Source organism: Amia ocellicauda, chromosome 13 (assembly GCF_036373705.1).
Source record: "Amia ocellicauda isolate fAmiCal2 chromosome 13, fAmiCal2.hap1, whole genome shotgun sequence".
Lineage (NCBI taxonomy): Eukaryota > Metazoa > Chordata > Actinopteri > Amiiformes > Amiidae > Amia > Amia ocellicauda.
In genome coordinates this window covers 35,207,573-35,220,782 of record NC_089862.1, presented here as the reverse complement: position 1 = coordinate 35,220,782, position 13,210 = coordinate 35,207,573, and the positions used below count along the sequence as shown (strand labels likewise).

Genomic DNA, 13,210 nt, shown 5'->3' with positions numbered 1-13,210 from the left:
CCAAGAGAACGGGACAGGCCTGACTGCTGGACCCTACAGTGAGGGGGTCCGGAGGCTCTGTTATGCTGTGGGGGGCATTTTCCTGACATGGGTTGGGTCCACTTGTCCCCTTAGAGGGAAGGGTCACTGCAAATCAAAGTTATTCTGAGTGATCACCTTTATCCTATGGTGACACATTTCTCTCCTGATGGGAGTGTCTCTTCCAGGATGACAATGCCCCATCCACAGGGCACGAGGGTCACTGAATGGTCTGATGAGTATGAAAATTGTGACTCATATGCTATGGCCTTCTCAGTCACCAGATCTCAACCCAATTGAACACCTATGGGAGATTCTGGATCGACGTGTTAGACAGCGCTCTCCACCACAATCATTGAAACACCTGGCGGCTCATGGTGCCCAACACCTTACTGAGACACTTTGTTGGTTTTTCATTAAATTTGTCACCCGTCTGTATATAGCAAGACATGTCATTAACATTTCAATGTACTTGAACAAATACACAATGCAAAAGTTACAAGGTGTGGCAGAATGTAAGCTGCAAGACCCACTAAACTTAAGGATAATTTCTGCTTGGTTAACTTCAACATATAATTTGTCAAGTATGTGACTAATGCTATATTATAAAACTACATCATGTATACCTGATCTTCACATTCTAAGTTGAAATTAACAGTTTGAAAAAGTTTTAACCTTTTTCTACATTTATAAAGTGCTTGTTAAATGCAGTGGTATTTCCTATTCCAATTCTGTGCCTTCAATTTCCTTAATATCCTGACCAAATAATATCTGACGTTTGTTTTGAAAACAATCAGTCAATATTCGTACTGTTCGGTTCACAGGCTGTGTAAGATTGTATTTGATACACTAAGTGATATCCTTCTCTGAGGTCAAAACATAGTGGTGGCTTTTGATTATCGCACATTTACATTCATATCACCATTTTGGCTTATATACAGATCTATCAATTTTTTTTATTAATTGTAGCAAGTTAAGATCACATAACGAAGCACTACATTTTCTGGTAGCACTTACTAAGCATTTTGTTTTTGTCATGAAGATAATTGGGTTTTCAAATGTTTTCGCCGACTTAGTTTCTTAATTAGACTCCCGTGAAAGCTTGTAATTGTGATTGTTTTTACACTGCTGCACTGAGCAACAACCTCCAGATCATGTTGTATCAAGGTAACTCCACCACAAATGTTTTTTCCTAATTGTTTTTCTGCTTAATCAGTCACAGTGCAACATGTGTTCTACATTTCTACAACGTAGCTCTGTAGCACAAAACGCTTCATTGTCTTTTGCTCATACTAGCTACAAATTGGACTTTACTACAACAGCTTTCACGTAAGTCTTATTGTGAAACAACGTCGGCTACAAATGTTGTAAAAGGCGGGTATGTAAACCCAATTATCTCGGTGACAAAACGTAGCCCAAACAATGAGCAAAAACACATTTGTTTTGAAAACACACTCAACAGTTACTAAAGCACTCAACTGCGATAACATGAATGACTCAGTTTTCAGATTTCACCCTACGTAATTCACACACACCCTCAGCTAAAAAAGACTAAAGAAATGCATATTTTGGTGTAAGAAGTGGTTTTATTCTCCGTTTGCCAGTTTGTTTTTTAGCACAATCATACATTTCACTACAATAGATGACAATTATCCACTAATGAATAAGAAAACGTCAGTCTTAAAGGATGACAGATTTTAACATCTTGAAATGTACTTTAATGATTAGGGAATGTCGATGAAAGAGCACCCCTGAATTATTGTCAATACCCATTCGTGGAGAATCAGATTTGTTAAGTGCTTTAATTTTCCATTAAACTCCAGGTCGGGACAGTGTCTTCCCAGGAACGTCCTGGACTCTTCACAACGTCCATCCACCATCAATAACCTGCTCTGTCCCGGTCACATAGACACTCTGCAGCATCAGAAAAGAAACATTTACCTGTCGTTTTGAGTTAAGGACCATACATGTTGCTCTCTAAGAAAATAATGCAACTTTTTGTTATGCAAGTCAGTTATAATTATATATTCCTACAGGCCTTTTTATAATGAGGGCAAAGAGTCTGTAATGTCTGCACAGTGTCTGAATTTATTTCCAGCGCTCGGCTGAACTGGGAAAGACCCTTTGCAGGCCTTGAGTCTCTAAGCCAATCATATTCGGTGAGCAATACTCATCGTGCTGGGCTGGGATACCAAGAAAGAAGCATCTCCGAATGTTGTTTTATTTTCAGAGCATTCGAGAATAGAAATCGTTTGAGTGAATCAGATGTATCTGAGGCATATTGTGTGAAGTGGAAATATATTTTTGTTTTTCGCTGCTTCACAAAGGTGCAGAAAATATACAATCCAAGTTATTATTGGTACCTGACCATTTCCATGCACATTTTTTCAAACTAAATGTATCAGAGACACAATCGACTCACATGTGATAGAAAGGCAATAATGTCTTATGAATAAATAGAAAAACATTTTTCTAACAAACATGTTTTGGCTTGAATGCTGTCTAAAGTCTTATAATGAAAATAAAAGTTTACTTACTTTACATAGCTGTTGTGACTAGCTTACACATACACTCACCTAAAGGATTATTAGGAACACCTGTTAAATTTCTCATTAATGCAATTATCTAACCAACCAATCACATGGCAGTTGCTTCAATGCATTTAGGGGTGTGGTCCTGGTCAAGACAATCTCCTGAACTCCAAACTGAATGTCTGAATGGGAAAGAAAGGTGATTTAAGCAATTTTGAGCGTGGCATGGTTGTTGGTGCCAGACGGGCCGGTCTGAGTATTTCACAATCTGCTCAGTTACTGGGATTTTCACGCACAACCATTTCTAGGGTTTACAAAGAATGGTGTGAAAAGGGAAAAACATCCAGTATGCGGCAGTCCTGTGGGCGAAAATGCCTTGTTGATGCTAGAGGTCAGAGGAGAATGGGCCGACTGATTCAAGCTGATAGAAGAGCAACTTTGACTGAAATAACCACTCGTTACAACCGAGGTATGCAGCAAAGCATTTGTGAAGCCACAACACGTACAACCTAGAGGCGGATGGGCTACAACAGCAGAAGACCCCACCGGGTACCACTCATCTCCACTACAAATAGGAAAAAGAGGCTACAATTTGCACAAGCTCACCAAAATTGGACAGTTGAAGACTGGAAAAATGTTGCCTGGTCTGATGAGTCTCGATTTCTGTTGAGACATTCAGATGGTAGAGTCAGAATTTGGCGTAAACAGAATGAGAACATGGATCCATCATGCCTTGTTACCACTGTGCAGGCTGGTGGTGGTGGTGTAATGGTGTGGGGGATGTTTTCTTGGCACACTTTAGGCCCCTTAGTGCCAATTGGGCATCGTTTAAATGCCACGGCCTACCTGAGCATTGTTTCTGACCATGTCCATCCCTTTATGACCACCATGTACCCATCCTCTGATGGCTACTTCCAGCAGGATAATGCACCATGTCACAAAGGTCGAATCATTTCAAATTGGTTTCTTGAACATGACAATGAGTTCACTGTACTAAACTGGCCCCCACAGTCACCAGATCTCAACCCAATAGAGCATCTTTGGGATGTGGTGGAACGGGAGCTTCGTGCCCTGGATGTGCATCCCACAAATCTCCATCAACTGCAAGATGCTATCCTATCAATATGGGCCAACATTTCTAAAGAATGCTTTCAGCACCTTGTTGAATCAATGCCACGTAGAATTAAGGCAGTTCTGAAGGCGAAAGGCGGTCAAACACAGTATTAGTATGGTGTTCCTAATAATCCTTTAGGTGAGTGTACATGCTATAATACATAGCTTCCTGCAGTGAATACATTTGGAGTTGACACAGCAAGTGCAGTTTTCATATGGACTTACATTTAAGAAATAAACAGATCTTGTCGTTCAGTTCTTTATCAAGCGTGCCAACAGGCATTCAGACTCATGCAACCTTTGCAACCTTGGCATAGTGAACATACACAGTCAACAATTTGCCATCGAACGGTTTGTGAACTGCAAACTTAACAGTAATTATTGGCAAGAGTTAACGTGCAGATCAAAAACTAAACAGACAATACCGAAATCAGCAAAATATTGGATTGTTATTGAGCCGTGTGATATGAACTAATAGTTTCGTTTTGCAATATTCGAGACAAATCTGTACAATTATTTTCACGTCTCCAGTTCACAGCACAGACGACACATTTTGAATAATCTGAACACCCACACTCTGTTTTATGCCATTTAATTGCCTTTTTTGAAAATCCAGAAATTGTCCGAAAAACACTGAAAGTGCTCTTTAGGGTAGAAATTCGGGGGAGATCATGATTTAGATGTTTTTTTGGTGTATTTACATCATCCAATGTATAGTCTATGTTACAAAAGACGAAGCATAAGGAAATCTAGAGTCACTGACCGTTTGGGATACAAAGCTCCACAACCAGCTACATCAGCAATAGTCTTTGGCCTTTACTTCTGGTTCATTGTTATTTTATTATTTTTCAATTTGGAATCGCCAATTATTTCTGTGCTTTCTCCCCCTAAGTTTTAGAATCACCAATTATGCCAACGCATCTCGGCTCGCCGCCACGTCCCCCGCCACCACGCGTGGGGAGGGTGAGGAGGTACGACTGGGCTGCTCCAATCCCAGCCACCCTCGAGCCACCCGTCATTTGACGCACTGCAGCTACACGGCCCACGAGAGTGGTTCAGCGCCGACTGTAGGCGAGGACTGCAGGCACCCAGGTAGCTGCTAGTGGATGCTCGTTAGCGACGAGCCAATAGAGACCTGGCAGATTTTGCCCTCTTTTTTCCTCTGATTTGTTTGAACGTCTTGGACCGATAAGCGGCCACACTCGGCGCGGCGATGCGGCGGGCAGATCGGCTCACCTCGTCGGATGCCAGGTACACACACAGATGCGCCACCTCCTCCGCGGTGCACATCCTGCCAGTTTTCTGCCTGGCAAGGAAGTCCTTCAGCGCCTATTAAAGAGACATTCTGGGGCTGAATTTTCAAAAGCTGGTAAAATATTTCTTCATGAGCAGTTTTAATACAATCCTGTGTGAGTAGAGAAGCTGTTTGTCACAGTACATCTAATATACACATGTACTGCTCTTACCCATTGGTAAATCCCTCACCAAATTCACAAACTCAGGGCCCTCACCCGTAACAATGCCTCAATCTTATCAATATTACCTGCGTAACGAATGGAGGCATTTAAAAGGAGGCTGACAGACAACCATAGACTGGCACAACTGGGAACCTATGGCACAGATGCCTGAACTGTGAAGAATCTGACAGGTCCAAAAAGGCACTTGGACACATGGTAGAAGCATCCTTTAAGCATCTAGCTTTTGTCTTTCTGCCAGTCTAATCGCCCTCATCTTTATCCTCCCGTCTGCCTGAAGAGCTCTTTTGTGCTGCGATATTGTCGTCGGTGGTGATGCTGCCGTCATCACTTATCTTATAGAAACATGAACTGGGACTGAGGGACCAAAGGCACGGTCCCAACTCCGAATCCTCCTCGTGATTGTCTTCAAATGACCACACTCCCACCCACCTCCTCTCAGAGAATGCAAATACAGGTTAACCCAAGCTGACAGAACTTAAAAGGTACTGAAGTACGATGGTCAGTCTTAAACCAGCTTCGTTCCTACAGCACAAACCAATGAACACAACTATAATCAAAACACAAAATGAATAGCCTAGCCTTTCCCTCTTGTTGTTTGTAATGGACACTTCACTTAACAATGTAGTCATGAGGTAACCTTCAGCCATGCTTTGACCGTCATGATTATTATACGACTACCGAGTTTAAACTGTATTTGTATGCCTAACCCATCATTATCCTGGAGCACTCCTGGCCATCAGTAAATAACATGGATTCTGATTGGATGAAACTCCTGGGCTTACCCGAAGATCAAGACACACAATCATATCCTCGGTTTTGTTTATTCAGCCCATCATTTATGTGTTTTGCGTAATCTTTGAGGTAGCTATACAGTCCTTGGAATGATTGTTATTATTTCAATTTCATTTGTAAGAAAGTATAGTTGGAAGAATATCAGGCCTAGATTCGTCATTGTCAAATATCTGTGACACGCTTGCACTGATGCAGTGGGATCCTGGGGGGACTTCTGACCCACTGCAGATTAGTGTGCCAGTCTGACTGCAGTGATCTTTGTAGTATAAAATACCTGCTCAGGATCAGGTCTAGCCTGGATTCTCTCTCTCAGCGAAGGTGTGTCTACAGTTCCTGTAATCAGATCAAAATAATACAAATCAAAACCTTTAACAACTATTAAAAAAGTGCCGTAAGATGTTCCGCGCCTCGGCTACAGACACCTTATGAATCATCATGCAATTAACTCTTTTTAGGACCAGAAAGGACTATTTCTGATAAACTCAGAATTACTCTAGTCCCGTCATAATTCACCGCTCTGATGTACTAACGATGTGTGGCAGAGGGCACTATTGTGCAATGAATGGATATGATTATTCACAGTCTTTTCTTTTAGACCAAAGTTTACTTCTACTACCCCCCCCCATTTCTGTGTAGATCATTATCTTAAACATTGTAAATCACTGTAGATAGAAATATCAACCAGATGTTCACAATATTCTGAAAAGAAGGGTATGCGTTTATAACCCCTTGTGGAATAAACAGTTACTCACTGTCATGCAATTCAGAAAAGACAGAAAAGAAGCTGGAAAAACTGGTTTCATTGGCATAACGGTTTATACTCATTGCATGGAAATATATTTTGTATATTAAGCAGTTCATACAAAATAAAGGAGGACTAGCATTAGGACATTTTTGTTACAAGTGCAAGGTAATACATGCAGGTAACAGAAATGTCCACTATAATTACACTATGGGAGGAACAGAACTGGATGAAGTAACGCATGAGAAAGACCTAGGAGTCTACGTGGACTCTCTCCATCCACACAGTGTGGGGAAGCAACAAAAAAGGCAAACACAATGTTAGGGTATATTGTCAAAAGTGTCGAATTGAGAACAAGGGCAGTGATGTTCAGACTGTACAATGCACTAGTTAGAGCTCATCTGGATACTGTGGACAGTTCTGGGCTCCACACTTCAAGAAAGATATCGCTGCTCTAGAGGCAGTTCAGAGGAGAGCAACCAGACTTATTCCAGGTCTGAAGGGAACGTCCTACTGAGAGACTGAGGACCTGAACCTTTTCACCCTGGAACAGAGGACACTACGTGGGGACTTGATCCAAGTCTTCAAAATCATGAAAGGCATCGACCACATCAAACCAGAGGAGCTTTTCCAGATCAGCAGGGACACACGCACCCGGGACACAAATGGAAATCGGGCTTCAAGGCATTCAAGACAGAAAACAGGAGACACTTCTTCACACAGAGAGGCGTCACAATCTGAACAAACTCCCCAGCGATGTGGCTGAAGAGACAATTTGGGAACATTCAAAAACAGACTGGATAGGATCCTTGATCACTTAGTTATTAATGGACACCAAACGAGCACGATGGGGCGAATGGCCTCCTCTCCTTTGGACACTTTCTTGTGTTCTTATGAACCACATTAAAATGTATTTTAACCCAATTTTGACTTGTACAAACTGTTGTAATGATGCAGGGGAGCCCATGAGTGCACACAAACACAAAACCATGCACAAACACTGATCACCGATGCACATATTTACCAGGGCATATACAGTTGCAGCGTATTCCCTCCCCAATGAAGTCGGCTGCCACTGATTTTGTGAGCCCGATAACCGCGGCCTTTGATGTGCTGTACACACACCTATTCTCAACCCCTGTAGAGAGAGAGAGACACGTCAAAGCTAGAGTCCATTAAAGGATGTGTGTGGCTCCATTTAACATGACACGAAATATCCTCTGGACACCACAGTGTTAAAAACTGCTAACGACAACTACAAACAGAATCCATGATCAAAATCATTAAAAAAGATAACACTTTGTTGTACAAGAAAAAACAGTGTTTTGGCTTTTTGCAATTCCTAGGAGAGAGAAACATTTGTCACTACAAACCAATTGTCAGCGTCAGATGGGTTGTGAAGCCAGTGCTCATTTATAATAATCTATAAATATTTACTCTACTGTTTATCATACAGGAGCAGGGTAAACAAAGTAGGCAAAACTTTTCCTGCTCAATTTTCAGTTCAAAGCCTTTACACATAAAAGCCAATGAGGGCAAAGCAGGATATCTTTCACTTAATCTTCAGAGACTGAGAGATAAAAAGTGGGTGTTGAGTAAAAAGTGGCACTCATTTACATGTCATTTCTGTACACTTTTACAATTCAACAGCAGAATGTGCTGGAATGCTGCCGGCCAGATGTTTTGGGTGCTGGGGATGATCGGACACAACATACGAACCAGAACCAGAACCATCATCAAGATAATACCATCACATTCATCTTCAGTACTTAATTCATGACCGAGAGGATTTCTGTTGATGACTTTCATGTCAATCTACAGGCAACATCTAGGAATATGGAACAGGTGTGGAGGTTGAAGTTCTCTTTAGTGTAGACACTTTTTTTGTATGTGCTATTTAAACAGTCATCGATCACAGAGCACAAACATCAACCCATCATGAGTAAGAGCAAAGGACTGGTTACCTTTTATACTCGACGCCACTGAAGACATGTTTATGATGTTGCCAGATTTCCGAGCCAACATCTGTACAGGGGACACCAAAATCAAAGCCGTCACGTACATCAAATGTTCACATTCCTGTTAAACTGTGCAAGTGCAGTGAAATGGAGGAATCACCTTCGGCAGGAAAGCCTTTATCATCAGGTACATGCTGCGGACGTTGAGTTTCATGGTGAAGTCCCAGTCTGCCTCCTCGCAATCCAGAACCGTGCCGTGGTGCACGAAGCTACGGACACAGAGGACAAGACAACACCGATGATCTGGGACTATATCGTTATATCATTTAAACGCTTAAACTGTATCATGCAATGGACTGAAGTGGTAACGTTTTGCACCTGAATTATTTTAATCTCCCCTCGACTTATAAAGTATTATTATAACTTTTCTAATTGTGAAGTTGTAAAATCTTGGATAAAGGTATCAGACTAATCAAAGCAAGAAAAAGGTAAACCGCAGCCCCCATAAAATAACTTGGAAGGATGAGAGTGGTTTGTTTTTTAATAAAATATACATTGGTCTAATTGTTTGGTTTACTTGTTCCGAGTAATATTTTAATTTTAGTTCGATTAAAACTCACATTGACATTTTTTAAAATTTCTACAACAAGAGAAAATGTCAGAGCCCAAATCTGGTTCAAGTGGTGTTTGGAAAGCAATGTTTACCACACCTTTTTGTCTGTACTCTGGTAACAAACCCCCCAATAACCTCAAGACGAATACACGTGTGCAGAACTGCTATAAATCGAAAATATACCCAGCGACGTTGAAGAGCACATCCACTTTCTCAAGCTCTCTGGCCAGAAGCTCAATCTGCTCCTTCTTAGTCACATCAAGAACGCGGGTCTTGATGCCTAAAATAATAAAAATAAAAACGAAGAATGTGAAAAATTAAACGGCAAAAACTGAGAAGTGAACACGATTGGTGAAACTGGGATAAAACGGCAAGTCAAGTGGAAAAGTTGGCTTTGATTAGTAGAATTATTTTGCTGGCTCTGGATGATCATTGACACTGATGGATTGGACTTCACAGACTTCACTCTCCATGTAGACAGTGAAGCTAAACTCCAACTAGGCTGTGCACAGGTGAAAGTAACTAGCTGGCTAACTTAACACCAGTACAATGGACAGATACTTCACAAATAATCATTTCTAAACCAATGAGCATATTGTTTCATGCATTCTTCTCATGTTTGACTCCGCAAAGATAACTCAAAATGAGTGAAGGCAGTATGTATGACTACTATAACATACTAACAGCTTATCTACTCTCACAAAACGGTTTGCAAAAGTTCCCCTCAAAAAAATTGAAAAACAAATAAAGCGAGTAAATCATTTCCTGGCGTTAGAAACTGGGTCCAATTCTCACTTACGGCCTGAGCAGAGCAATCATTTAAAAGCTTCCAGTGGTTGGGTGAGTCTCTAAGCACGTCTGAAGCCCAGGGGCCAACACAGGGGCATGAGATTGACAGGAATATGCAATCAAGCAGTCAGGCGCACAACATCTCCCCCACCTGAGCTCAACCACAGCACACATTGCTCCTTTAAATGTTGCTTAATTTTAGATTTCCATGTCTCCTGTAATTATAAGACAATGTAACACATCACATTTTATTTCCTGTTAGCAAGGTTTACACACCAGGTGGCAGCACTAAACTGTGGGTTTAATCTAGAAACAAAAGAGAGCAAGAAGAGGAGAAGGAATAAAACAGTTCACCTGTGTAGCTGTCTAATTCCGCAAGTTTATCTCCATCGATATCTGTCGCTATGACATGAGCTCCCTCTTTAGCAAATGCCTAAACACACACGAGACACAAACAAGAGATAATATTAAATGTCAAATATTAGGAATAACTGTAATGATAATACAACAAAAAAAAACAGAACAAAAACAATTACCATGAGGCAGGGAGGAGAAATACTCCTAGGATCAGTGTCATAGGAGAAAAATCTCTGGGGGTCCTTGGCTTTAGGGCTAAAGACGTGTAAACTGATATTGAAATTCACACAGTTTTGCTTAAGCATGGGTGAACTGTGACAGGTTGGAATAGGAAAAGACTTGTGTGGCTCGGAGGCCACTTAATTGAAAGAAAAACACAGATAAATACCCATGAAGATACAGCTTGTGAATTATGCATTTCTGTGTTTCTTGCAAGACATTTAATTTATTATAATCCTCAACAACTAGCATTTAAATGCCCTTTCTGACACAGGTTCAGGGTTACTATTCAATGTCTGTTACTTTGCAAGCTATGAAATGCCTTCTCTAGTGCCGGCAGCACAACATGGCTTGTATTTTATATACTTGTATTAGAAAGTGTCACACTGTCAACACAGTTTTCAACCATCTGCAGATCCTACTTGGCTGTGCACAGGAATCTTGTGTCCTACATCACAATGAACCTCAGTTTAATCATTTAAGGGTCTGTATTCCTATTTTGTGTGTGAAGTTTTTAATGTGAGATATATTACAATAGCAGCTGCCCGTCCGATCCCCTGGGCAGCAGCTGACATCACGATCACTTTCCCGTCCAGTCGACCCATAATGCACAGCGGGATACAACAGATGATGTCAACTGCGACAACAAAAAAAGGGGTTTGTTGTTGGTTTACAGAATGTATACAGAATTCAAATTCCCATTTCAGTTACTTTTTCATAATGCGTCCGCCTACCTTAAAGGATGTTACACTAAAGGTGTCCTTAGTCTTAGCTGATTTACCACTAAATCAATGTTTTCACAGCAAAAGGAATTTACTCAAAATAAAGTTTGAATGATAATGATATAGAGTAAAAGGGAGAACTCCGTTTTTAAACTCAGCAAGCTCTTAGGATTATTATTGTGTTTAAATTTGTACTGATTGACAGATGTGGTCGTTCTCTCTGAGTTTAATTTAAAACTGAGCACATGAAATGTAATTAAAACTACCTTTCTGCTCCACCAGCAGCAGGCCTGTTTTTTTTAAGAAAATATATATATTTTTTACACAAGGTTTAATAGACCATGGTGTAATTTTGCTCTCATTTTACTCTGATATCAAATTTTAGAAACTCTCCTAACAATAGGAGTTTCATGAAAAGACAGTGTAGCTGAAAAAACACCCTCTCCCTCCACATCTCTCTGAAGAGGCACTACACTGTCTTAATTCAAACTCTTGAGCAGACAGTACTCAGTGCTGCATGAGACAGGATCTGTAGAAAAGTTGGCAATTTATTTAAACTTTTTAATTCCCTCAGGTTGGCATCTGTCACAAGTCACATGACTCAGCTACATGACAAACTACAGGCTTTGAATTAGTGAAGACAGAGCTTTTCTAGATGCTTTTTCACTTCCTGCAAGATCTCACAAGAAGCATGAACTGATTTCACTTCCTTAGATTTCACCTCCTGACCAGAGACTTTGCACTACCTTGTATCTCCTGCATCTCCTGTATTTTTGCTCTCTGTTTTGCACTTATGTTGTAAGTCGCCCTGGATAAGGGCGTCTGCCAAGAAATAATAATAATAATTATTATAATATGCATATCTGAATGTGTGTGTTTTTCTACTTTACTCTGGAAAACGAATTCATTGCAGTTTCTGTGCAAAATAGGTTGGACACACATTTTATTGCAATGTCGTGACATGTTTAAAACACTTGTGCAAGACAGCTAATCAAACAGCTACATTTAACATGAGCTTTGCTATACAGACTGGATTAACACAGTACATGTGGTAAATCAACACAACACCACCTCGACAGCAAACTACTTACCCTGGTAAAAAGCTACCCTGTCGCATCACAGGACTGGGTTTATTCTGCACCAGCGACGGACACAAACCGGACGTGACGTGCGCTGATCACAAGTACAGGCAGCTTCGTGCAGCGCAGATGTGCGCAGTTCCGCCAATGGGATCGCTGGAATAATGCAGATCTGCGCAGAACTGCACCATTACAAATACACATAAATGTATCTTTGTTAAAAATATGTATCTTTTTACTGGCCAGTCAAATTCAGATTAAAACATATTTTGCATGTGAAACCCAACCCAAATGCTCACCAGTATACAAATTGCCGACATCTGGCATAAAGAGCTATAAAACGTTATAAAGTTAACAAATGAGCCCATGCTTCTTGAGACACTAGAGGGAGGCCAATATTAGCACACAAATACAGCTACCAAGTCAGGGACGGCCATAAAATGCTCTTAAACATTGCTGTAAAATAAAAAATATATAGCTTTTTCTTCAATTAAAAACATAAATAAAAATAAATTCACAATCTTGGGTAAGTTAAGGATTATTTTTCATCACTATACCTTATTTTTACAAAATATATTTTATGATAAATGAATAAAATATGTATGTTGCCTCAAAGCAACATTAAACCACAATGGAATCTCAATTTCCAACTTTTATTTACATCAAGAGTAATTAGCTTATGTTACCATAATTATTATGATCATCATTAGTATTACTGTCTTATGATGAATAAAATATTGCCTTAGCTATTGCAATATTATACTGTAATATTGAGTATTATATAATCCGTGCAGTGTCA

The 13,210-nt window shown here is 40.3% G+C and overlaps 1 protein-coding gene across 2 annotated transcripts; it reads right to left on the bottom strand.

Moving 5' to 3' along the window:
- Positions 1-1,584: 1,584 nt before the first annotated feature.
- On the bottom strand, positions 1,585-12,501 carry bdh2 (3-hydroxybutyrate dehydrogenase, type 2). Of its 2 annotated transcripts, XM_066720734.1 has the most exons (10): positions 12,424-12,501; positions 11,144-11,247; positions 10,389-10,467; positions 9,429-9,525; positions 8,793-8,901; positions 8,639-8,699; positions 7,699-7,812; positions 6,207-6,265; positions 4,899-4,991; positions 1,585-1,932 (listed from the first exon to the last, which is right to left on the bottom strand). In XM_066720734.1, the coding sequence occupies exons 2-10, from the start codon at positions 11,213-11,215 to the stop codon at positions 1,879-1,881; spliced, it is 738 nt and encodes a 245-aa protein (XP_066576831.1). In that variant the 5' UTR covers positions 11,216-11,247; positions 12,424-12,501; the 3' UTR covers positions 1,585-1,878. The 2 variants fall into 2 exon arrangements, with proteins under 2 accessions (XP_066576831.1, XP_066576830.1); XM_066720733.1 differs by lacking the exons at positions 11,144-11,247; positions 12,424-12,501 and adding an exon at positions 10,571-11,112.
- Positions 12,502-13,210: the final 709 nt, after the last annotated feature.

Excerpts from the sequence above, each read along its gene's own strand:
- bdh2 (XM_066720733.1), bottom strand. The coding sequence starts at position 10,696 with ATGCTTAAGCAAAACTGTGTGAATTTCAATATCAGTTTACACGTCTTT. Across the intron at positions 9,526-10,388 it reads GGAATTAGACAGCTACACAG|GCATCAAGACCCGCGTTCTT; the intron begins GTGAACTGTTTT and ends TTATTATTTTAG. Across the intron at positions 4,992-6,206 it reads CTAGACCTGATCCTGAGCAG|GCGCTGAAGGACTTCCTTGC; the intron begins GTATTTTATACT and ends TCTCTTTAATAG.